Consider the following 26,148-nt stretch of genomic DNA (forward strand, 5'->3'; position numbering starts at 1 on the left):
CTGGAGCTGCATAACAGAAATAAGTAAACTTCAGCACTGTACGATTTGGGATGGCTGCAGCAGGAATCCCAAATCTCGTGTTGTAGTTGTGGCCGTTGTCACCCATTCAAGTTAATGACTGGGAGACAGCAGCCACATCTGTAAGAGGGAGTCCGCATGTATTTGTATGCGACACGATTACATGTGGTTTGGAATAGATCACTGTCGCATCTAAACTGGAAATGTGGGATTCCTGCCGCATGGATCCCAAATTGAATGGTGTGAATGCACCCTTAAAGTCATATTTTGCTTTACAACTCATAATTTATGTTTGAAACAGATTGGTGGTGTGCTAATACTGATGAGCCAAAAAAGCATGGCACCACTCAAATCTTGTTGGTAATGGTATTTTAATAAGCACAAGAGATCTTGTCTTAATTTAATTTAAGTGTGGGGCTATATAACGTATGAGGTACATACTCCGCAGTACTGTCACTGATAGGGATGGGCTCGGGCATGTTCGCAGCTCCACGTGCCGAGCCCGCCAGGAAGCTGACAGCGCGCAGTGCCAATCACAGGCACTGAGACATTTCCCAATCTCTGCAGCTGCGGACCGGGAAAATGGAATGCATAGCTAGAAGTGTGTTTTACATATTTTTTTGCTTGAATACATTCATATTGCACCCGCCCTCTGCTGCTGTCAATCACTAGAAGGGGACCTGATGGAGAACTTCAGGTCCCCCTCTGCTGATTGGCAGCATCAGAGGGCGGGTGCAATAGCTAGTTTGCTATTGGCTTTTGCAAAGTGAAAGTTTTTTTCTGACTTACGGTGGCCCCCGATTTAAAAAAAAAAAAAACAGAGCAGAGAAAGGTCCCGACCTTTCCGGGAGAAAGTGTTTCTCTCCCGGCGGCCGAGAGCCACTAGGCGACCCCTGGCAAATCGTCATTCGACCCCCGAGGGGGTCCCGACCCACAGGTTGAGAACCACTGGTCTAGAGTAAGAAAAAACTGTTGCGCAAAGAGACATTCCAGTTGTGTTATGACCTATTTGGGTTATATGCGGTTGATGGTTTTGGAGCCCATCTTGTTGCAGGATGAGTTCATGATACGTTTTGCATTTTTGACTGAATCTTTCCTGTCAGCATGGTTGTTAACCATAGAGAATAATAGGATGTAGTTTACAGCATTGCCACTGCATACCAACCACATTGGCACTGCTCTATGAGTGCAACTATAACATGTCTGCACATAATCCTTTGATTGCCAAGGACATGCAAAGGGTTAAAAGAAGCTTATGGTTAAAATAGCAACCATTGGCTTTTTTTTTTTTTTTTAATCTGCTTCCCTCCAATCTCTCCTGTGTGCAGTTACCCGCAGGCTGTGTTGGGTAAACACCATAAGAGGATCTGTCACCTGCACAATGCAGTCACCTAAGGGTCTTGTCAATAAAGTTACATCATTTTTTATTTTATTTTAAAGACCCCTGACCTTACCCATGCACACACTTATGCAGCTATACTGTATAAAACACCCCTGACCCTACCCGTGCACACACTTATGCAGCTATACTGTATAAAAGACCCCTGACCCTACCCATGCACACACATATGCAGCTATACTGTATAAAAGATCCCTGACCCTACCCATGCACATACATATGCAGCTATACTGTATAAAAGACCCCTGACCCTACCCATGCACACACATATGCAGCTATACTGTATAAAGGACCCCTGACCCTACCCGTGCACACACTTATGCAGCTATACTGTATAAAAGACCCCTGACCCTACCCGTGCACACACCTATGCAGCTATACTGTATAAAAGACCACTGACCCTACCCGTGCACACACCTATGCAGCTATACTGTAGAAAAGACACCTGACCCTACCCATGCACACACATATACAGATATACTGTATGTAGGTGTGCATCCTCTGTGCTTATATATTTGCGTATTATCACCATGCGTGTTGGAACACAAGAAATCATTGTCGGCCATTTATGGTTAAAGCTCTCTAAATTTGACAGCATTATTCTTGTCACTCCCAAAAGTACATACATATTTGACCCACATGATGCCACTACTCCCCAGATTGCCGAGTTTTGGTGAACTAAGGGCTATTTTGCCTACACTGGATACTAAGGCCTGATTTACACCTAGGCGACAGTGTTTTTGTTTATAGAAACGCACATTTTTTTGTTGCATGGCTTTGCGAGTTGTTACACGTGTAAAACGCGCATGCAGCAAGTCGCTCGTTTTTATGAGCAGATTGTGACACATTGATGAAAGTGGGCTAAACGTACGAAAAACACATTGCAACGCGCGTTTCCTATTGACTCTATGAGGACACAACCTGCTGTAATCTGCCAAAAAGAAGCTCATGTACGTTTTCCAGTGACAGGCATTTTGCTTATTGGACAAAACACTCAGGTATGAACAGGGGCCATAAGAATGATTGGGGGGTTTTTTTCCGTGACACATTTGTCACGCTTATTCAGCTGCGATAATACGCTTAGTGTTAACCAGGCCTAAGTGAGCCTCATGGACTCCACTGGATCTTTGGACTGCGGGTTGCAACTCTGTAATGGAAGTTTTTGTTTGATATAGTTATTTGGTTTACTGTGCCATTTCACTGTATGTATTTGCCACTGTCCAGTAAGTTGCACACAAATTAAAACAGGCAAGATATATAGGGAACAGTACATGTATAAAACATCACAGGGAATGTTCATTTACCCCACTCAGAATTGTGTGGTGTTTGTGCATTTTACCCAGATTCACAAATTGCAGCATTATGCAGAATAATGCTTCAAAGATTTTCTTAAAAGAGAACTATGGGGTAAACTTTTTATCCTGTAGTTCTCTTTAGGGCCACGGGAGGACATATACTAACCTCCTCCCATGACCCAAAGCTCAGTATGTAGCGAGCTATTGCCCGCTATATGATGAGACCGCCGCAGTCGGGACCGATTTCGACAATACTGTTGAGATCCACCCAGCGGCGTGAGTGACAGCTGGCTCTGCCTATCTAGAGGAAGAGCCAGCTGTGCCCGCCCCCTCCCCCGTCCGTTCCTGCAATCAGTGCTGGAGGATGGGAGAGGTGGGGGGAATCCCTGCGGGGAGAGGTCACTGACATTCACGGCTCTTTGCAGGGAGATGATCGGGAAGTGAGTGAGCAACAGTATGTGTTCGCTCACTTCCCGATTAATAGAGCGGACCTGTGATAGCTTCATTGTCACATGTCGGCTCTAACTATGAAGATGAGTGGAAACCACTGACCTCATAGTTCTCCTTTTAGTCTCTCCCCATACCTTCTTTAGTGATCATATCTAACCATACCTGTTTATATTATTATTACAGTACTGTTATTATTTCTGTTATTACTATAACATGATATAAACAGGGCAGTTTGGACAGCACTTTACAAAATAAAGGGAGACAGCACAGTTACAATACAGCTCCATACGGGATGTACTAGTAATGGAGCTGGATTTGTACAAATCATATCTCAGATGGAGCAGAGGGGCATAAGAAATACTTGGCCATAATGCAGTATTACAGTATATTACATTACATTCGACCTGAAAAGAAGATATACAAAGAATGTTTGTTCAGTCTGCCCTCTATTCACACAGAATGACCCTTCACAGATTTGCGGGTAAAGGCCACTGATAGGGGGATACAGGCAGCCCTTCCATACCAGGTCCCATCGGGTCAGCAGAGTTCCTGGACACGTTAGGGGCTGCCTGCATGGGTGGGACTTATACAGGTTGGGACTTTTTTTGTCAAATTAGATGGGTCTCCACAAAGAATCCTCCGGTAGGCCCTTGCTAATTTGAAAAAGAAAAACCTCACTTATGTTCTCTCATGATCTCCTGCCTGACAGATCAATTATAGTTCCTGCAGAGTGGATGAGGCAGCAACACAGAATAGAGGGAGAATCGCAGGAGAGGATACTGGGGGTAAGTAAAACCACTGAACACCAATGGTCTGCACAGGAAGCATAAGAAAGTGTACAAAGAGTTTTGCTGTTTCGGTCAGATTAATAAATCTTGCTATGTTGTGCTTTTACTCTGCATTAGAGGAGGATTGTGTTCCATTGCCTATGCTCTTACAGTTATGTTGAACTTATACTTGCACATCAGAATCCTTGGAGATTTTCCTATAATAAATATATATAGGTAGGCCGACACTAATGTTGGGGGTTATTATTGCGGTCACTGAGACCATTCATAGGGGTTATTGTTTCTGCTACCAATAACAATAGGGCCCATTTTGGTCCGATCTCTGCTTCATCAGCTTCTCTTGGGGGTCCTAGGGGACATTAGGGGTCTTGGAGATCCCTGATGTCTCCATAAAGAGGACCTGTCATGTAAATTGGCTATCACATAGGGGGCTTCTTAGCCCCCCATGTAATAGCAATAAAGTTAAGTGTAAAAAACAAACAAAAAAAAAAGAGTAATAAAAAAAATGAAAGAAGCATAAAAAAATAAACACTACATTTTTTTTAAGTCCCCCATTCCCCACATGCAAACATGCGTCGGGTGCACCTATGTGCGAAAACAGCGATTTCGCCTATAGTGCCGCCCATGTTACATATCGCTGCGATTATCGGAGTGTGAGCAATAATTTTAGGGCCATTAATTTTTGCGGGCACACGCAATTTTAAGGCTTGACATGTTTGGTGTCTATTTACTCGACGTCATCCCGTCTTTTGTATTTTACCAAAATTATGGGTAAGAATAAATGTTTTTTAACATAACAACATTTTTTTCTTCAAAATTTACAGTACTTTTTTCATTATATACAGTATAGTAAAAAATACCCCCCCCAGTGGTGATAATATACCACCAAAAGAAAGCTCTATGTGTCCCTAAAATTGTTAACATAAATTTCAAGGCTATAGTCCGGTCATGCTGACTGGTGAAATGTTTGACTGATTGGTGAGACACCATCAAATTTTTCAAGCACTGGCTTTGTGCAATGTGTTTTTCCTTCTAAATTCATACAAGGTATCCCTACTAGTTATTTCCAAATGCTGGCACCTACAACGTCTTTAGGTCCAGTGACACCAAGGATAGAATTTTTGCACTTACTGACCAGAAATGTAACCCCTGCACTGTGTAAACTATGTTTTATGTTACATGCTCCTGATCAAAGTATTTATTGTCTCAATAATTCCTGGTTGCTAAGTACAACCCAACTGTTTTAACAAAGTTTTTTTCTTTAAAGGGCGGGTGCCCTGCAAGGTAGGCTGTACAGGGCACTATCATTTCTAATGGCATGACCATGATAAATATGACTGTTGTTGGCTTATGACATGCAGCTTATGTAATTATTATTATTGACATGACCCTGCTCAAGGATTGCCATCTTATTTCTGCTTGTGTATGCACAAGGGAGAAGAGACAGACCATTTTTCTCAGCTAAAATATCTCAAAATAATTATATTATTGTAGATCACCACATGCATTTTTCTGTCCTATCGAACCACAAATATTTCAGGGAAAACCAGTGTTTAGATAAATCTCTGGGTATAGTTTGTACAGCTGAAATAGATGAGTTGAAGAGATGTGTTTAGTCTATTCTAACCATTATGATGCAATTAAATAGCAAACCTCACTTTTGTAGACAAGAGTTGGAACTCTAGTGAGGTCAGAGAGGTTAATATGGCATTAAGCCTAGAAAAGTACAAAAGGTTAGAGAGAACATAGCAATAAATACTACCACAGATTTCTGACTGACCACCAAATTGACTGATTTTCAGGAAAAACTCTCTCACCTTCCCACTAATTAAGTGGTTTCTTTTTATGAGCCAACACTATTTAAATTTTGTAGATGGAACATATGCCACAGGAGTTTTTTGGACTCTGACCATAGCAACAGAACAGAAACGTTTAACCACTTCCATCGTGTTCACGTAAATACACGTCATCCGTTGGAAGTGGTTATACCACGAACTGTTCCTGGTACTGTTTTAAACAGCAGACGATTGCTGTCTAAATTCAAGCGATCCAGCGTTTGTACTTGGGCTGGATCGCTTGTACGCTATGGCGCTGTGTCTAAGGAAGATCATGAGAAAAGTGAGGGATCAACCCAGATCTACATGGGAGGAGCTTGTGAATCATCACAAAGCAGTTGGGACCACAGTCACCAAACAAACCATTGGTAACACAATATACCGCCGTGGATTGAGATGCTGCAGCGCCCCTCAAGTAGGCACATGTACAGGCCCATCTGAAGTTTTCCAATTAACATCTAAATGATTCAGAGAAGGATTGGGAGAAAGTGCTGCGGTCAGATGAGACCAAAATTAAACTCTTTGGCATTAACTCGACTCGCCGTGTTTTGGAGGAAAAAAAATGCTGACTATGACCCTAAGAACACCATCCCTACAGTCAAGCACGGAGGTGGAAACATTATGCTTTGGGGCTGTTTCTCTGCTAAAGATACAGGCCGACTTTGTCGCATCGAGGGGCCAATAGAGGAGGCCATATATTGTAAAATCTTGGATGAGAACCTCCTTCCCTCAGCCAGAACACTGAAGATGGGTCGTGGATGGGTCTTTCAGCATGACAATGACCCAAAACATACCGCCAAGGCAACAAAGCGGTGGCTCAAGAAGAAGCACATTAAGGTCATGGAGTGGCCTAGCCAGTCTCCAGACCTTAATCCTATAGAAAATGTATGGAGGGAGCTGAGTTGCCAAGCGACAGCCTGGAAACCTTAAGGATTTAGAGAAGATCTGTAAAGAAGAGTGGACCAAAATCCCTCCTGAGATGTGTGCAAACTTGGTAAACAATACAAGAAACGTCTTACCTCTGTGCTTGCCAGCAAGGGTTTCTCCACCAAGTACTAAGTCATGTTTTGCTTGGGGAGCAAATACTTATTTTACTCAGAACTGCAACTCAATTTATAACATTTGTACCATGTGTTTTTTCTGGATTTTTGGTTGATATTCTGTCTCTATCATATAAAATACACCTATGATAAACATTATAGAAAGCAGGCACCCTATAAAGCAGGGCTTGACAAATTTTCTCTTACTCCAGGAGCCAGCTAAAACAGTTAGGAGTCAGGTTCCTTTGCAAGGGCGGACTTTTACTTTCTTCTGTATTTTTAATTTAATCATGAAGGAGAACTTTCTCCTTCGGTTCCTCCTCTGCTGATTGATAGTGGGCAGGTGCAATAGCCAGCCTGCTATTGGCTACTGCAATTTAAAATGCCCAATAGCAGGTTGGCTATCGATGCCGGCTGCTGGATTTAAGATCTACCGTGGCTGGCACCAGGGGTGCAGGGGGGGCAGAGAGTGAGCAAGATGGGGGGTAGAGGGGAAGTGGGGTGGCATGGGTGATCTGCACCTCTGTTTCTTCTCCCACCGCCACTGCCACCACAATAACTATGCCGTTCTCCTCCCCGCTTCAGCCTGTCAGAGGTCTCTCCTCACAGGCTGTAATCGGCTAAAGCGATCTGTGCCCCCTTGACACAGACCCCTGCAGCCGATCTGCCTATGCCAGCACTATTCTATTTCTACATTTCCTAACCTGACCTACAAGTTACAATCAAAACCCCCTTGCTGGGTGTTAAACATATTTGTGCTTGCAGAAATAACAACCTGTTCCTTCACTCCATTTCTGCATTTTGTTGGCTTGTTTTATAATCTGTAAAAGCTGTGCTGCTCAGCCATTCATTGTTTAGACCTCAGACTGATGCTGGTTTAACTCCTGACCATCCTTAAGCTGCTTTGGATATATTTTAGAATTCACTAAGTAGTTCACAAGCCTGTACATTGGTTGGGATTACACATGTTTATAATCCACAGCTCTTCCACATGTTCTCTGTGTGTTCATTTCTGTTTGCATCTATGCAGTAACAGGTAGATTCTACTTTTCAATATCCTAAAACATTACTAATGATATCCAAAGCAAGTTTCTTAACCTTTTGAGGACCAGGGTGTTAAAACCCCTTTCGGTCTAGGCCATTTTTCAGTATTCAGCGCTGCAGTACTTTGACTGACATTTGTTACTAGCCAAGCTGCATGCGTCTGCAAAACCACAAAAAACTACAATACCCAAAATTGGTCAGAGGCGATGATTTTAAAAGCTTTTAACGCTAAACTGATGAGCGATATCAGTGGCTGTTGGCCCTAGAATTATTGCTCACGCTCCAACGTTCGCAGTGATATGTAACGTGTAGCGCAATTGTTGTTGTTTTTGCACATAGGCACACCCCACGTGTATTTACGTTTGTGCGTATTAGGGATGCACCGATAACGTTTTTTCGGTATCGTGTAGGGATGCACCGATACTAGTATCGATATCGGTGCCGATACAGAGTATTTGGTCGAGTACTCGTACTCGCCCAAATGCTCTGATGCCTAGCCCGATACTTCCTGTATCAGGAAGCCGGGCAGCGCGACATTACACGCTGCCCGGTTTCCTGATTGGCCGGGAAGTGGCTCCATGCTCTCTCGTCACGTGATGATAGAGCATGTAGCCGACTTCCCGGCCAATCAGGAAGCCGGGCAGCGTGTAATGACGTGCTGCCCGGCTTCCTGGTTGGTCGGGAAGCTGGCCAATTAAGAAGGCGGGTGCCGTGTAAAGACGCAGCGCCCGGCATTCTGATTGGCCGGGAAGCCGGCTTCATGCTCCCTTGTCATCTCAGAAAGGTTAAATCCTCAAGGACACAGGGCAGCGGTTTAGGCACAGAAATGGTTATATTCTCAGGGTCGCAGGACAGCTTGTTGGGCACAGCAAAGGTTAAGTCCTCAGGGTCACCAGGCAGCGGTTTAGGCACAGAAAGGTTAAATCCTCAAGGACATAGGGCAGCGGTTTAGGCACAGAAAGCGTTATATTCTCAGGGTCGCAGGACAGCTTGTTGGGCACAGCAAAGGTTAAGTCCTCAGGGTCACCAGGCAGCAGTTTAGGCACAGAAAGGTTAAACCACAGGGCAGCGGCTCCTTTCCCTCTATTCCAAAATGAGGTCCCTTTAAGCATACAGCTAGGCCCCTGTCTTAGCTCCGGCTCTATCAGTTAGCGTGGAGAGGAATTGCCTCCCAAGCCCTCCTACAGATTTTAAAAGGCTGTGAGAGGCACAGGCACGAGAGGGGAGGTACAAAGGCAAATGCAGGCTGGTTGCTCAGCAACCAGCCTCGCCCCCTGATGACGGTGTGGCCGCTGGGATCATGGCCTTTGTTGCTGGGGGGCCACCAGTGGCAGAAACACAGGTCCTGGTGCCCAAGTGCCAGGCACCCTGCTGTTTAGTGCCTCCTGTAAGCCTTTGATCTCCCGGCCAGTGCAACAGAGGATCCAAAGGTGCTTGTGTGTGCTGCTATAGATATTTGAGCATGCAGCTTTTGTTCTCCTGGCCAGTGCGGCTGGGGATCAAATGCCGTCTGCCACTCTGCTAAGGGATTGGGAGGTGGATGGCTGGACAGCGGCATAGGGGTTTTAGTAAAGTAAATTCATTAAAAAAATATATATATATGACTTGGATTATCCAGCTCAGGTGTCCATTTAAACACCTGTGTTTGCTGGCTTTTTTACTGGGTGTCTTTTAGGGAGATATGCACGTTTAAGTGTTTTTTATAACGTGCTTTCTTCCACATGGACTTTTGGTAATTTTGTTCCTCCATATTGTCCTAAGAAATAAAGCATTTTTGTATTCGTTAATAGAACTGTGCATTATTTATAGTGGTGCAGACAGTGTATAACAGGAAGGAAAGTTTTTTTTGCTTAAACCTTTTGTGGTTCATTGCTTGTCTTGCACACTTAGTGGTGCAGTTTCACTTGTATAATACTGTATAGCATTTAAAACTGTATAGCATTTAAAAACTGACAGAAATATCTCCTCAAAAGCTATGCAGACATAGCTTCCCCACTCTAACCCTTCCCCACTCAATCCAAAACTACATAGAAAAGGTTTGGTTGGATTACTTTCGCTGCCAGGGGCATATCTTATACGTTGCTGGCAGCAGCCAGCTGGCCCCTTTGAACAGACTCAGCCGCTAGGAGTCTGTTTACATGTGTAAAGCCGACTGTCGGCTCTACACTGGAAGCAATTCTGGCGGCTGCGCTGCCACCAGATCGCTTCCAGGGGCCGGTGCAATACGCGCCTCCCCCACACCCGACATCCCCCGCCTTGCTTCCCGGGCTCCGCTGCTCCACCTGGGAGCCTGGGACTGGGATCTCGGGTTGGCAGGAGGAAGGAGACCGGTGAATGTCCGTTCACTGATCTCCTCTCCTCCACTGTATGGGACCGGAAGTGACGCTGATTGCATCACTTCCGGTCCCTTTACTGTCAATGTTCGGTTGCAGAAGCTGGCCAATAAGCTATTGGAGCGCCATCTGCGCTCCAGTAGCTTATTTAGGGAGAAAATAAATAGTAAATCAGTGACAGCTGTAGGGGGAAGAAAACTGAGCAGTGAGCTGGTGAGAATAAGACAGAAAAAATATGTCCATACACTGGAGGTGACTTATGAAAGGAGTAGTGTTGTTCACCTTTGTTGAATTGAACTTCTGTTCCATTGTTCATTGTTATAGTTTCCTATACCTCAACATGTGTTAGAAGATATACAGCTAGTACACACTGCAGTCCATGTGGGTTAACAGTGAAGTATGTTTTTCATCTTTTGCTCCGCTGAATAAACCTGTCCATCAGTCCAGAGCATCAGAACATTTAAACTGATTTATGTGTGACTTTGCCTTTAAGGCCGCAAATAGGTGTGCTTACTCTAAAGAAATGTAACTAGAAATCAATTGCATATTAATCTGGAGAGAATGTAAAACTTTACACTCAAAAATCAAATTCTACCAATGCATCCCTGTATGTATGATAATTAATAATGTAACTAGAAATCAATTGCATATTAATCTGCAGAGAATGTAAAACTTTACACTCAAAAATCAAATTCTACCAATGCATCCCTGTATGTATGATAATTAATAATAGACATGTCAGGTGTAAAATGCTGTGATTTTGAAATAATTACACTTGCAGAGCATTCACTTCCTGCTTTGAAAGGGCAAATGACTTCAATTTGCCAACGTAGTGCACACTGGGATTGCCTTGTCATCAGCAGAGCATTGCTGGGAAATCTCATCTGTAATCTCATGATATCTCAGGGAAAAGCATTTTCCTCCCCTGGGATGATGTGCATGGTCACATGTCTAGTCACATGTGCCAGAGATCAAGGAAGTAATAGGAGATCCAGTATTCTGCCCTTAGTAAACATGGCCACTGTCAGAAGACTGGGGAAAAGAAGAGAAATAAGGTATGCAAAGAATACAAAGTGTGCAATTAACTATAAATATATGTTTGTAGATTGTCATTACTAAACATTTCTAATGGTGTGTTTGTTGTTATTTTAAAGATATGGGTAAAGGTCCACTTTAAGTTCCTGATTTCTCCAGCATGTCACTAGATCCAGTTTGATATAGGGACATGTGTTACATCTACTCTTGCAAGCAGAATAGTGCTGATATGCAACTTGGGTAAAAGACTTGCTGTCTTGGATGCATTGCCTCTAACATTTGCTGGTACAGCAGCACAATAATTATAGGGGGAAAAAAGACTTCTGCTTGTCGTGTCTGTTCTGACCAGTGTGAGCCCTCATCCTCATTCATGACTGTTAAAATGAAAGAACTCAGGACTACTATTTTGAATGCTTGCATCATTTTTGTTATATGACTATATCTAGTGTTAAATCCGAATAAATGCCTAAATTGGCAATCTTGGCAAATCATTTTTCTGACTACAATAATTTTGCCCACCTGGTAACAAACCCAGGTCACATAGGTGTACCATTTTACATCCCTATATATTGCTATTTCCTGAGTAAAATATAGTAATCCTTACAATAAATATATTGGTATTTGTTTTGAATTAAAAGGAGCCAATAGTTAGACATTGCTTTTAATCTTGTCTTGTATGCGTTGACTCTGTTGTGTTATATTGTTTTATTCCCTTGGAATGCCGATTTGTATAAATGATAAACCATACAAAAGTGTACTCCTTTGGCATTTCTTTTTTAATGAAAGGTGCATATTTTTATATTTTTAGTCTACATTTTAGGGTACAGGTAAAATGAATTTAGCCTGATTTTACAACATTCACAAATTTATTATTTTTTTGCGCAGTACAATTGTGGACAGTGAGTGTTAAATGCACGTGTTACTATCCATTTCTATGTAGGGTGCAATTTCCTGGAAATCACACCTAAGACTCAGGAAACCGAAACAATTCTCCACTGTTCGTCAAGAGACACTGTCAGATTCATTAGACATTAGATTGAGTTTATGCTGCCATCTATTGAAGGAAGGTGCTAGGTGCACTTAAAGCAAACTAGGTGGCCAGGACACATAACCTCATCTCTGCTAGTTTTTTTCGTAGAGTCCCAGGAGGATGGATACCTCCTCAGCTTCTCTGCTCGCTGCTTTTTTGGAATTTCAGGGTTTTGTTTCTCAGTTATTGGCCTTCAATTAACAACTGGCAGTGTGACATTCTGGGTATTCTAGATTCTTATAGTGTCCCCAGCCACCTAGCACTTGTAGATCTTGGATAGCCTGTTTCCTGCTCTGCTACAGCAATGCTATGCCACTCAGCATCCTCACGTCCTATACACCATGTGTTGGACATGATGACTCACAGGACCTTCGACCGCTGGAGCACAGGGGGAAACAGGCTGGAAGTACCGTTCTAAGAACCAGCCAGCTCCAGGGATAGGGTGAGTATAACGTTGTTATTTTTGCATCTAGACCAAAATGAGCTTAGCCCCACTGCAAGGATTAAGAAAAGTTTTGCCCAGAGTTCTTCTTTAATTGGTGTCTCATCTAAATGAGGGGATTGTGTTACCTTCATTCTGTCCAGCTCCTGTCCCTGCTACAGAGGTGCCTTGTTTATTCCAGAAGGTTTCCATTGGAATATGGTGGCCTCTACCATGTCTACATGGATTTGCTGGGTGGTTTACCAGGCTTATACTCTGAAACACAAAGAACTGCCCTTTCCAGTGTCTGCTGATTCTAGTAGAGCAGTCAGTGCATCTTGGACGTTTGAAACCAAGGCTTGGTGTCCTGAGTATGCAAGGCGGTGACCAGATCCTTTGTGCATAATAGTACTAAGTTTTACAAGGTTTTTAGTCATCGGCAGATGCCAGCCATGACACAAGATTTTGTGGGGGGTACGATTTACGCTATTGGGCTTGGAACCAGTTATTGTTGTTTTGGTGTTTTTTTTCCCCCTCCTATATGCTTCTCATGGATACTGCTCATGGACGTCTCACAATTTTAACAAATCTATCTTTTAGTGTCTTTTATTGAACAGAAGAGAAAATAAAATTTTTGTCACCATAAAATTAGTTCAATGGGAGACCCAGCATCCGCATTGCGGTTTGTTCAACCTCTTGCCTTGTTGAGAGTTTGTTCCTCCTGGTACTTTTGCTGCTAACTAAACTCTCTAGCAGAGGTAAACCACAGGCTTTTAGTGCACCCAGGGGTTGCTTCCTTTTGATGGTAGCATAAACCACATCTACTGTATGTGTAATGAGTCTAAAGCTGGGTATACTCTGTTTTATATATTTTTCCTTTAATCTGCGGACTGAAGGGAAAAATATAACGGCTCCTCCATCCACGCTAACAGGACGAATCTCCTGCTGTGTGCTTTGTATTCTTTCAGTGGCAGGGGTGCCACTATTGGAACACCCAATCAGTGACGGCAGCTGATTGGCAGGTTGTGACAGAGCATCAAGAACCGGACAAAATTCAGACAGTATAGTTGGCGTAACTGTGTCTCACTTTTACTGTGAGAACAAAAATTTAAAACTGTGGCGGTGTGAATGTAACCTGTAATTTAGGGAGGTGATGAATATTAACTTCAATCTTCCAGTCATATAAAGTAGAATGTCAGTACTGTTCAAATTCCTCTGCCCACGATTAGATGTTTTTGGTGCACACAGGTTTACTGTACCTAAATCAGGCCCACTGCACTGTATGTATTCCTGTTCTGGCTTGCTTCATGTCTCAAAATCCATTTGTTTCCCAAAACAGATTCAGTTCGCAGATGACATGCAAGAGTTCAGCAAGTTTCCCACTAAAACAGGACGCAGATCCTTGTCCCGCTCCATCTCTCAGTCATCCACTGACAGCTACAGTTCTGGTGGGTTTTTAACAAAACAGTAAAATGCATGTGTTAGTGTGAATTTCAAAATATTATTTATTGAAAAATACTTTTATGAGGCATTTTAAGGGTAAGAAATAACATTGGAGTAATGTTTATCTTTTTCTTGCTTATGACTTGTTTTACATATAATTTGTGCAATGCACCAAATATTCTGGAATGATCTAATGCTTTGTAATTAAGTTAGCCATAGACCATAATATATGGTTGGATGCACATGTACGATCTATCCCAATGTCTTACTGGGCCAGTTCTTTTACGTAAACAAGTGTTTTAGTCTCTCAGTTTCTCATGTCAGAGGCATGCAGACAGTCCTGTTGCAAATTAAAAAAATTAATTCAGGCAAGGTTTTCTATTTTGCCGGTTCATTTTCTTCCCAAATTACTAATTACATTCCACTAATTTGTGCTGTTTTACCCTATCTTATATACACTGAGTGGCCAGATTATTATGACCACCTGACGTTTGTAGGCAAATTAGCTATAATTTTGCACTGATGATTGTTACTTGATAGACCCACATCAGGAGACTGTTGTGTTCTCCTGTGACCCTAAAGAGAACTATGGCAAAAAATAGGTATTATATTGTGTATTTGCGCACTAAAATTAAATGCAATTTTTTTACTGAAATTTTGGGTTTGATAATCAACAGTTGCGCTAAGATCATGCAGTATAAAAGATTTTGCATACTTTTAAAAAGTGCCATGACTGAAAAAAGGGTGAGAAACACTGGTCTAGAGGATAATAAATAAGGTGATATACACATCTTTTTCCTCATTCCCCCGGGCTTCCTCCATCTGTAACCAATAACAGAAAAGAAGTATTAATGCGCAAAAACAAATAGTAGGATGTATTGGCATTTAAATACATAACTGAACAAAACGAAATACTGTGACCAATAATGTGCTCTTATTTCTATGATGGTTGTCTTTTAATAACACATTTGCATAATCTGCCTACATGCAAAATTACTGTACAACTATTTATCAAAAGTATAATTCGGTTTTCATTCCTCTTGTAGTTGCCTCTTACACAGACAGCTCAGATGATGAGTTATCCCCTAGAGACAAACAACAAACCGCTTCAAAAGGCAGCAGCGATTTTTGTGTCAAGAATATTAAGCAGGCTGAGTTTGGTCGACGTGAGGTTGAAATTGCTGAACAAGGTAACTGACAATTCAGTTGAAGATTTAGGATCACTAAGGCTCCTTATTTAGTGAGTGATGCAAGGAGCAAAGCAAGTGCAAAGGGCATTAACCCACAGCAACCATTTTTTTAAAATGTTTACTTTTGGTATTTTCAGTAGATTCTGGTTGGTTACTTATAGATAATATACTTTCATTTGTTTCTCTATTGTTCATTGAGGGGCACAGCTCTGAAGAATTTTGAGATGTAGGGTTATGCTGCTGCCTCTAGGAGAAATGAACACTAAGCAAATCAGTGTTAATTTTGACTTCAATTTCCGATTTAGTTTTAGTCCTAGTCTTTTGACTAAAATACCATTTTTAGTTTTAGCCATATTTTAGTCATCTGAATTGTTTTTAGTCTTGTCGACTAAATATCATAAGATTTTAGTTGACTAAATCTACAGTAGATTTAGTCTACTAAAATCCATTGGGTTTAGTTAAAGAGTAATTTTAAGAATTTCTGTAGAATGTCCGAACTCATTATATACTTTTAGAGTAAACATCTGTTAACCTGTTGTTACTTATGGTATTAAGGTGTTACTTATGGTATTAAGGTTTGAACATGCAATGTAGACACAGATTTAACTCTTGTGATATATAACATGTCTTTATCTTAAAATTAGATTAAACTAAGCCTGATAAACAATAATATTGAGTATTTTCAACAAAGGACCAGTAATTAGATATGCATTGATAACAACTTGCATATTACATTCTTCATTCTTTCAAGCAGAAGTGCAGCTCTAAAATATAAAAATGAAAAAGCTACTGTATATTGGCTGTAATGCCATTGCACATATTGCCTATTAGCCTCCTATTAGGCACAAAAAAGAAGCACAGCTCTGGGGGCAGCTCCTGCAGATGGCCACACCCCCATCCAAGGTAGCTCAGTTTGCCAAGCGTCAAGAAGTAAGAACCTATATTCCTTTGTACTTCAAAAGTGTTATCTTTTTTAAAAAGGATTTTATTAAATGAAAAAAATAAATAAAAAAATGGATGTCTCCTCCTATTGTCCTAGACTCACCAGTGTCTAAGCTGAATAAGACTACTGTGATTCTAGTCAAGAAAGCCCCTCCTTTCAAAGATCCAATACACAGGAAAGAGAGATCAGTAGTGAGATCTATGTACACAACTTTACATCCTCTTTTGGCCACAGTCCTTGTATCCCAAACGCTCTCACAGAGTGGCCCAAACTTTTGCATCAGGGACTGGAGAGTGAACATGTTTCTCATGTCTATGTGGAACTGGTGGCTCAATTAATTGTCTTCCATATGTGTAACGCTTCGCTGGATACTGGACCTCTTATTTCCAGAATTTCTTTTTTGGCTGTCATTCTTCACCATTTATTGTGGCTTAAATGCTGGTCAGCTGACAAGACTCCTAAGAAAACCGATTTACCATTGAAGGGTGATCATTTGTTTGGGGCGACGCTGGATGATGTAATAAAAAAATATCATGTGCGGTAAGAGCAAATTTTTACCACATCTTAAGAAAGGTAAAGAACCTGGGCGTAAACACGGCCCTTCCTTTTAGCCTCACAAACGTATTTTTCGCCCACACAGATACTCAGATGCAAGTCAAAATTCCAGCTTCTCCAGTGATCAGAAGAGGTCTTGGCAGTCTAGGTCCTCCAAGTCCGCTCAGAAGATTTATTCCACACGAGAGCTTTTCCCCATCTGCCCAGCTAAAATGGGGGGACACGTTCTCTGTTTGTGGACCTGTGGTTGTCTCAAATTTCAGACAGCTGGGTTTGCGAACTGGCTTTATCGCAATACAAAATAGAGTTTCATTCTCCTCCTCTAGCTCGCTTCTTTCATTTAAACCTCCAATTAACTCAGATTCACTTACATGATTTATGGTCAGCTGTAAGGAATCTGGTTCAAATGGGAATCATTGAATTTTTCTAATGGTAGGATTGGGACAAAGGATATTATTCAGATTTTTTCACATGTCCAAAAAAGATGGAATTCGTCGGATTTTGGATCTCAAAGCCCTGAACATCTTTGTCAAGGTCTGCAAGTTCAAATGGAGTCTACCTGCTCAGTGATCGCTACTCTTCATCAGGGGGATTTCCTGTTGTCCGTAGACATTAAGGATACTTACCTCCATGTTCTGATTTGTCAGGCTCATCGGCGTTTCCTACACTTCATGGTGGGGGAGGGCAATTTTCAATTTGTGACCCTTCTGTTTGACCTTGTCTAAGCCTCACGGGTATTTACCAAAGTTTTGCCACCGGTCCTTGCCTTTTTGAGACAGCTGGGTATATTGGTGGTGGCTTACTTGGACAACTTCCTTTTTTCAGGCAGATTCTCAGTCAGATCTGGAAATGAATCTTCTGATCACCATGCGTACTGTAGAGGAGTTTGTTTGGATCCTGAATTTCAGAAAATTGTCCTTGATTCCATCCCTTCACCTGTAGTGTCTGAGACTGATCCTGGACATGTATCAGGCCACGTTTTTTCTTCCTCTGGAAAAGATTCACAGGCTTCGGCTTAAAATTCAGGCACTGCTTCTTTGCAAATGGGTAATGATTCGCACCTATATGAGAGTTATGTATCTAATTGTTTGCCTCGTTTGAGGCAGTACCATGTGCGCGATACCATACTCTGATTCTGTAGAGAGAGATTCTTCAACAATGGGACAAGTCACCCTCTTCACTGGACAGACAAATGCAGATAAACGGGACAGCCGAAGCTAGCTTGGCTTGATTGCTCAGTTCACCTGCTCTGATGAACTGGAGGTTGCGTGCGATTAAACTCTCTTTTACATTGCATGGCTCTACTATGGGGACACCCGGGCAGGATTCAGTCCACTGCGGTCGCATATGTCAGTCATCAACGAGGTATGAGGAGCCTAGCCAGAGCTCAGTACAGGGTTCTGACATTCTTTATTGGGCAGAAACATGTGTACCAGCTCTGTCTGCTGTTTACATTCCAGGAGTAGTCAATTGACAGGCAGATTACCTGTTGTCAATTCTTAAATCAAGGAGAATGGGCTCTACATCCAGAAGTTTTTCTTTTGATTTGTCAGAAATGGGGGACTCCAGCCGTGGATCTTCTGGCCTCCTGATTCAATCAGAAGGTGCAGAACTGGATGCGACACATGCCTTGGTGGCTCCGTGGGACAGGTAGAATCTCATTTATGCCTTTCCTCCCTTAAAACTTCTTCCATGTTGAGTAGAACTCAAAGGGATTCTGGTGGCTCCTGCATGGCCTTGATGCCCTTGGTAAACAGATGTGGTAGGCTAGTTGTAGACATCCCCTGTTGACTTCCTCTGCGACCGGACTTTTGTCCCAAGGTCCCATCTTATATCCTGTTTTAGTTTCTGGCTTTAATGGTATGGCTAATAAAAGCCAGATGCTAAGAGATAGGGGCTTGTCTGAATCTGTGATCCCTGCGATGCTTAAAGCATTTAAGTCTACCTCTCAGAAATTATATTCTCGAACCTGGAAAGCTTGCATTTCTTGGTGTGAGGGGCTTAGTATTTCTCCTCGTGCCTTTTCAGTTGCTCAGATTTTAGCCTTTTCTTGACATTAAAGGTCAGGTTTTGGCATTGGCAATCTTTTGCCAGCGTCTGTTAGCCTTGAATTCCTTGGTTTGTACTAGAGATGCACCGTTACCTGTACTAGCATTGGTATCGATGCAGATACTAGGCATTTTTACAAGTACTTTAAAATTTTAAACACAAGCTGATTGATGGGGACCTCGCGACGACTGTTTACAGCGCTGGTCCGGCCGCATATCTGCTCCCCACACGCAGCCCTGGTGAGCAACACAAGAGTATGTGGCTTCATATTCTGCATTGCTGTATAATATATTGCTTGGATTTGTAGTCCTCTATAGCTTATGATATTCTGCATTGCTATATAATGTATTGCTGAGATTTGTAGTCCTCTATATCTGGTGGTATTCTGCTTTGCTGTATAATGTATTGCTGGGATTGGCAGTCCTTCTACAGCTTGGAGTCAGTGGCAGAACTAGCAGGGTTGCAGCTGTGACTGGGCCCTGGCGCTCCATCGCTGTCCTAAAATCATGAGTCTGTATTTATTTAGAAAAACTGTCACATGACACAATAAAGGTATTAGAGCTGCAGCTAACGATTATTTTCATTATCGATTAGTTAGCCGATTATTCAGTTCGATTAATCGGATAAAATACATTTTAAAAATTGGCTCCAGTGATGGGACTACTAGTTTGTATTGAGATTGCAGTCCATCACAGGAGCAAGCTTGGAGTGGTGGAAGTAAAAAAGAAAAATGAAAAAAAAAAGTGTGGTGTGCAATATAGTGAAATGAGAAGTGTAAAATTATACAGCAATGAATGCAACACTTCTTCTGCCCTCGTCCCTGTGCCGATCGTGGATGTGGGCGGGTGGTGCGGCGGGTGGAGCGTGGATGCGGGCGGGTCTGGCAGCGGCGAGCGTGAGGTGGGGAGGAGCTGCGGCGCGCAGCGTGTGTGGAGCTGTGAACAGGGCGAACTAATCGGAAGCCGGTTAATCGATGATTGAAAAAGTTGACAACTTTTTCAAGCATCGATTATAATCGATTATGTCGATTTTAGTTGTTGCAGCCCTACAAGGTATCAGTAATTGGTATCTGCGAGAACTTTGAAGAATAGTTTTGGTACTTGGTCTTAAAAAAATGGTATCGGTGCATCCATAGTTTTTACCTTTTTATTGAACGCGTTTTACATACATGCTTCTGCGGATGTTTCCTTTGGTCGCAAAGTTTTAAAGGCGACTGCTTAGTTTGTGTGAGCCGGAGTTTTTTATTATTCCCGCCCTCGGTGGACACTGCTTTTGAGACGTCTCATTGATAGAGAGATCAATGAACAAAAGAGAAAATAGGATTTTTATGTACTCACTGTAAAATCAATTTCTCTGCATTCATTGGAGGACACAGCACCCTCCCTTCTTTGGGTCTTTTTGTGCCTTAGTTCTACTCCTCTGTGACCAACTGAGCTGCTCTGGATGCGGGTGTGGCCACCAGCAGGAGCCACCCCCAATGCCTTCTTTTTTTTGTGCCTAGGGTCCTACTCCTGCAAGTACCAATGCAGAGAGCAAGATCTAGTCAAGTATCCTTCAATGTACACAGAGAAAAGGATTTTACAGTGAGTGCAAAAAAATCCTACGTTAAATTTTTTTATGTACATGGAAGGTTTATTTGCATTGGTGTGAATTCTTAGGGTTTTCCACACTGCTCTTCTATAGTGCAAGTTTTGTTTTTTACTTCATCTCGGGGTAGATCATTGTTTAGCTCTAAGTACCATAAGGGGTCAGACATCTGCTCATACTTTTAGCAGTTAGTACTTCTTGGACATTTCAAAATCAAACTTCTGTTATTAAAAATTGCAAGGCTGCAACTTGGTCTTCTGTTCACGCTCTTGCAAAGTTTTATAAAATTGCTGTTTTTTCCTCCTCTAAAGCTAGTTTTGGCAGAAATATTTTTCAGGCAGCTGTTTAAGAATACTTTGACAGTGCATTATTTGGCTGAGCTAGTGCTTTAGTTACTGTGGTGCCTGCCTCTCAGTTTTGGACTGCTTTTGAACATCCCTGCATCTCAGAATTCTTCAGAGCTGTGTCCCTCAATGGACGATGTAGAGAAAATAGGATTTAGTTCTTACCGTAAAATCCTTTTCTTGAAGTCCATTGAGTGACACAGCTCCCTCCTCTTAAAGGAGAACTATGGGGTCAGGGCTTTTCACCATAGTTCTCCTTAGGGTAACGAGAGGACACAAACTAGCGTCCTCCCTTCACCCTAGGCTCAGTATACCGCGAGCTACAGCTACAGCTTGCGGTATACTGAGACGCCGGAGCGGATACTGACATCGATGTAGAGATCCGCCGAGCTGCGTGAGTGACAGCTGGCTCTGGCTATCTAGAGGCAGAGCCAGCTGTACCCGCTCCCTCCCCCGTCTGTTCCGCCCGTCAGCGCTGGCGGATCGGAGCGGGGAGAGGGGAATCCAGCCCCCCCACTGTCACGGCAGAGAGCCGTGACAGGATCGAGAGGTGAGCGAACCCGATATGTGTTCGCTCACCTCCCGATCTACTGAGCCGACCTGTGACAGTCTCATTGTCACAGGTCGGCTAGAACTATGAGGTGAGTGAAAAGCACCCGCCTCATAGTTCTCCTTTTAAGTTCCTCTGTACTACTTGCTACAATTTGCAGGTCTGAGGTGGGAGGGATCATGGCCTTAAAGTGACAGGCTTTTATTTGCCTAGCGTCCATTTTTTCCTAGAGGCAGCAGCATAACTCTACGTCTCAAAATTCTTTGGAGCTGTGTCGCTCAGTGGACTCTGAGAAAAGGATTTCACAGTAAGCACAAAAATGCACCGTTTATTGAACAAGTTTGTTTGTTGCCTAGAGTGATAGGCTAAAGGGTTATTTGAAGCTAGCATTCTGTTCATTTTTGTGTTTTTTTTTTCATTGCATCCAGAAATGACAGCTCTGATTTCCTTAAGGAAGAGAGCACAGGGAGAAAAGCCTCTAGCAGGAGCCAGGATTGTGGGATGCACACACATTACAGCTCAAATTGGGGTTAGTATGTAACATTAAACGTCTTACAATAACCTTTTATTATTTTATGTGGTATTGAATGTGTTGAGTGAAATGGAAATACAAATGAAATGCAATGAGGAGAATGTATCAAAGCTAGAGCAGACAGAATGTGGAGAAGTTGCCCATGGCAACCAATCAGCTTCAGTCTTTAATTTTCAAAGCTTAACTGAACAAACTAAAGGGACAAGCTGATTGGTTACTATGAGCAACTGCTCCAGTTTAAAAAAACATATTTCCCCATTGGGGGAATTTATCAAAACTGGAGCAGACCAAATCTGGAGCAGTTGCCCATAGTAACTGATCCACATTTCTCTTCACTTTGTTCAGTTAAGCATTGAAAATAAAAGCTGATTGGTTGCCATGCACACACATGCTCCAGATTTTGTCTCCCCCAGTTTTGATAAATCCTGACCGTGCGGAATCGTGCACGATTGCCGCACGGTGAGGTGTCGCCTTGGGAATTGGCCTAAATGGGAATTGGAGCAGTGATATTTTTCTTCCTCTGAAGTGCCTTGTTCCCGGTTACCTTTTTACTCCTGTCTAACCCTGCTTTTTCATGTTTCCCCTTCTCTATTTGTACATGGGTAGTTGGTTACTTTTTCACTTTTGTATAGGTTGTGTATAGATTGCTATATTTTAGTGCTATACCACTTGTGTTTTTAATAAATTGTATTTCTTCACTTAGGCTTAAGTCTGGTGTCCTCTGTGTTTACAGTCCTGGCCAAAAGGTTTGACAATGACTCAAATATTAATTTTCACAAAGTCTGCTGCTTCGGTTTGTATGATGGCAATTTGCATATACTCCAAAATGTTATGAAGAGTGATCAGATCAATTGCAATTAATTGCAAAGTCCCTCTTTGCCATGAAAATGAACTTAATCCCCCAAAAAAACATTTCCACTGCATTTCAGCTCTGCCACAAAAGGACCAGCTGACCTCATATCAGTGATTCTCTCATTAACACAGCTGTCAGTGTTGATGAGGACAAGGCTGGAGAACACTCTGTTATCCTGATTGAGTTAGAATATAGCTGCCCACATACCTTGCGATCATTGGACGAAACTTTTCGTCTGATGATCGAACCGTCGTAGGATTTTCGTACAGCGGCCCCATCCTGTCTTGACCATCGCACAGTTCAAGCAGCAGTAATTCAAGAAAAACACCTGGATGTTTGCGCATGAGCAGTGTAAATCGTACGAATCGTACAAACGCCACCAAGCTTGCGAAAATCGCATGATCGACCAAAGTTTTCTAACCTGTTGGTTAGTCAAAAGTCGATCGATTGTACAGAATTTGCGGTTGTACACTGCCCATCAATCTTACGAATATCGGACAGACTGTTTGGGGCATCCGGAAAATACCTTGTCCGGAGAAGAAAAGGTGAGCACTACCATCAGTCCTGTGTCATGCCAACATTAAAGCATCATGAGACCATTCATGTGTGGGGTTGCTTCTCAATTTTGCCTAAGAACACAGCCATGAATAAAGAATGGTACAAAAACATCCTCCAAGAGCAACAAGAACAGTTTGGTGAGGAACAATGCCTTTTCCAGCATGGTGGAGCACCTTGCCATAAGGCAAAGGTGATCACTAAGTGGCTTGGGGGAGAAAACATTGAAATTTTGGGTCCATAGCCAGGAAACTCCCCAGACATTAATCCCATTGAGAACTTGTGGTCAATCCTCGAGGCGGGTGAACAAAAAAAACGCCACAAATTCTGACAAAACTCCAAGCATTGATTATGCAAGAATGGGCTGCCTTCAGTCAGGACGTGGCCCAGAAGTTGATTGACAGCATGACAGAGCGAATTGCAGAGGTCTTGAATAAAAATGGTCAACACTGCAAATATTGACTCTTTGCATAAACTTAATGTAATTGTCAATAAAAACCTTTTGACACTTATGAAATGCTTGTAATTATACTTCAGTATACCAGAGTAACATTTGACAAGAAGATCCTAAAACACTGAAGCAGCAGACTTTATGAAAATTAATATTTGTGTCATTCTGAAAACCTTTGGCCAAGACTACACATTTCTTGATCATACATCACAAAACACAGAGCGTTAAATCTTGAATTGATGGGTTATGCAGTTGCCTTCAGGTGATTGGACACTGGCAAATCAAAGCTGTAAGGACAGCCCCGTATAACTCCTCCCACTTCCAGCCTGCCCCAGTTTTTTTGCTAGTGTTCTTGAGTGATGGACACCTTCTCCCTGCTCTGAGAGAAGTGCATCCTTTTTATTTTTCTACTGAAGACGCTCCTAGCAAGTTACTCTAAATTCTTCTACCAGCCACTGCAGCACTTAACAACAGCTATCCGCATCAGATTTCTCCTCGGCTAAGCCTTGAACCATACTTGGAGGATCCAAGTATGGTCCAAGGCTTTGCTGAAAAGGATGCTGGAAAGATAATGCGGAGCTGGTCTGTAATGTGCTTAGGGTGCTAGAACCTGCATGGGGCATTTGACTTGCCACTCATGCAGCACGTGTAGCTGCTGCAAGGTTCTTAAGCGGTCCAGGGACATGGTCCGTTGCAGTGAAGCCCTGTCCCTGAAGACCCCCTTTGGGGGAGTATGCCCACCAGGAAGGCGAAGACTAGATGTCTCCTTTTTAAGTGATTGGGCTGCCGAGTCAGCCAACACTGAGTCATTGTCAGGGGCTTGTCCTTGTTCAGGTACCCAGTTTATCCTCTTTGCCCCTGTGGGTCAATTTGGGGATTCACCTCCACAGCATTGAGTACTGTGGTCAAAACTCTCAGGTAGTTGTGGATTATACTGAAAACCGAAGCGCACAGCTCACCCCTATCATGCCCCTCTCGCAATCCACATTCGGTGCATGGATGACTCTCTTCCAGAGTAATAGGCTCAAAAACTGAGGAACTAGCACACAATGATCTTCCAAAGAAATTCAAACTTTATTCCACATGCATCTATATAAAGCACAACCAGCGTTTCTGCCTGACTCAGCCTTAATCGTGGCGTGCTATTTTAGTGGGGTTGGTGTAAGTTCACAACCAGCTATGACTAAGGCCGAGTAAGGCAGAAACGTGTCAGCAGTTGTGCTTTGTATAGATGCATGTGGAATAAAGTTTGAATTTCTTTGGAAGATCATTGTGTGCTGGTTCCACACTAGTTGTGGATTATAGGCGTGGGGCGATGTGGGTGACAGGCTCTATGGGTCTCACAGTCTGTGAGGGGAGACAGAAAAGTTGTTCTGTGGAGGGTTATGTGCCCCCCTCTCTAACCCCCACCCCCTCAGGGTCCTCCTCGGCACCCTCCAGGGTACCCTACTCTACCCTCTTCAACAAGTTTACCACTGTAATGGCAGAATTTATTGGGAATGTGGCTGCACTCTTAGTGTCCTCAGACCACTGGGGATGAGAATCCCCCTCTGATCTTTCTCGGTCTGCTTGTGTGCAACCTGATGTTGGCACCATGGCAAGAAGACCCTCCGTATGGTCAATGGGGCTCCTGCCACTCTAAAATGTTTTCCTGCAGCCTTGCATTACTGTGTAGGTGGGCTGGCATATATCCATAGACAAATTTCCAGGATGCGTCTTCTGTCTGTTCATATGTGATGGATTATGTGGCTAAAATGCTGATCTGAAGAGTTTTCTTGCAGGAAGTACATTGAATACATACCCTTTACTGGGAAACTCCTATTTCGTGTATCCTTGGATATGTATATCAAGGAAGTCATGGGGGCATGAGCAGAGCAAGAAAGTGCAAGCTAAATCCTCTGTTCCCTACTTTAAGAAGGATTATTTTCGTGCGTTCCAAGCTTCGAAGGCCTCTTCAGTTTATAGGTGTGCCTCCACTTTCTGAAGTGGGGTGATGTATTTCAGCCTCCTGGACCATTCCCAATGCCTGGGTCCAGAGTGTTGTAACTAAGGGTTACAAGCTGGAGTTTTGCTTGTTGCTTCCTTCTCGCTTTCTGCTTTCTAACTTATCAAGATCACCCCAAAGACAGTTGGATCTTCTTGCTGCTTTAGGTCAGCTCCTTTCTTAGGGGATCATAGTACCTGTACTGGAAGAAGAACAGTTATAGGGATTTTGCTCAAACCTGTTTACCGTCTCCAAAGCAAAGGGAGAAGCTGGGAGTCCGCCCTATTCCCCAACTAAAGATCTTGAAATAGGCCCCTGAGCCTTACTTCACTTTCTACCACTATCTGGTATCAGTGGACAACAAGGATGCATATTAGCACATGCCCATTTTATTCTGCCCTTCAACATTTTGTTGTGGGCAGAC

General features: G+C 42.7%; 1 protein-coding gene across 2 annotated transcripts in view; it reads left to right on the plus strand.

Annotated features, from left to right (window-relative positions):
- Positions 1 to 26,148, plus strand: part of AHCYL1 (adenosylhomocysteinase like 1) — a 64,273-nt gene that overhangs the window by 6,465 nt on the left and 31,660 nt on the right. For both annotated transcript variants that reach the window (XM_018557258.1, XM_018557259.1), the window contains exons 2-4: positions 14,028 to 14,136; positions 15,178 to 15,321; positions 21,778 to 21,878. In XM_018557258.1, the coding sequence (XP_018412760.1) occupies positions 14,028 to 14,136; positions 15,178 to 15,321; positions 21,778 to 21,878 (354 nt within the window). The remainder of the gene's footprint in view (positions 1 to 14,027; positions 14,137 to 15,177; positions 15,322 to 21,777; positions 21,879 to 26,148) is intronic.

This window comes from Nanorana parkeri, unplaced genomic scaffold (assembly GCF_000935625.1).
Source record: "Nanorana parkeri isolate BGI_ZX_2015 unplaced genomic scaffold, ASM93562v1 scaffold276, whole genome shotgun sequence".
NCBI lineage: Eukaryota > Metazoa > Chordata > Amphibia > Anura > Dicroglossidae > Nanorana > Nanorana parkeri.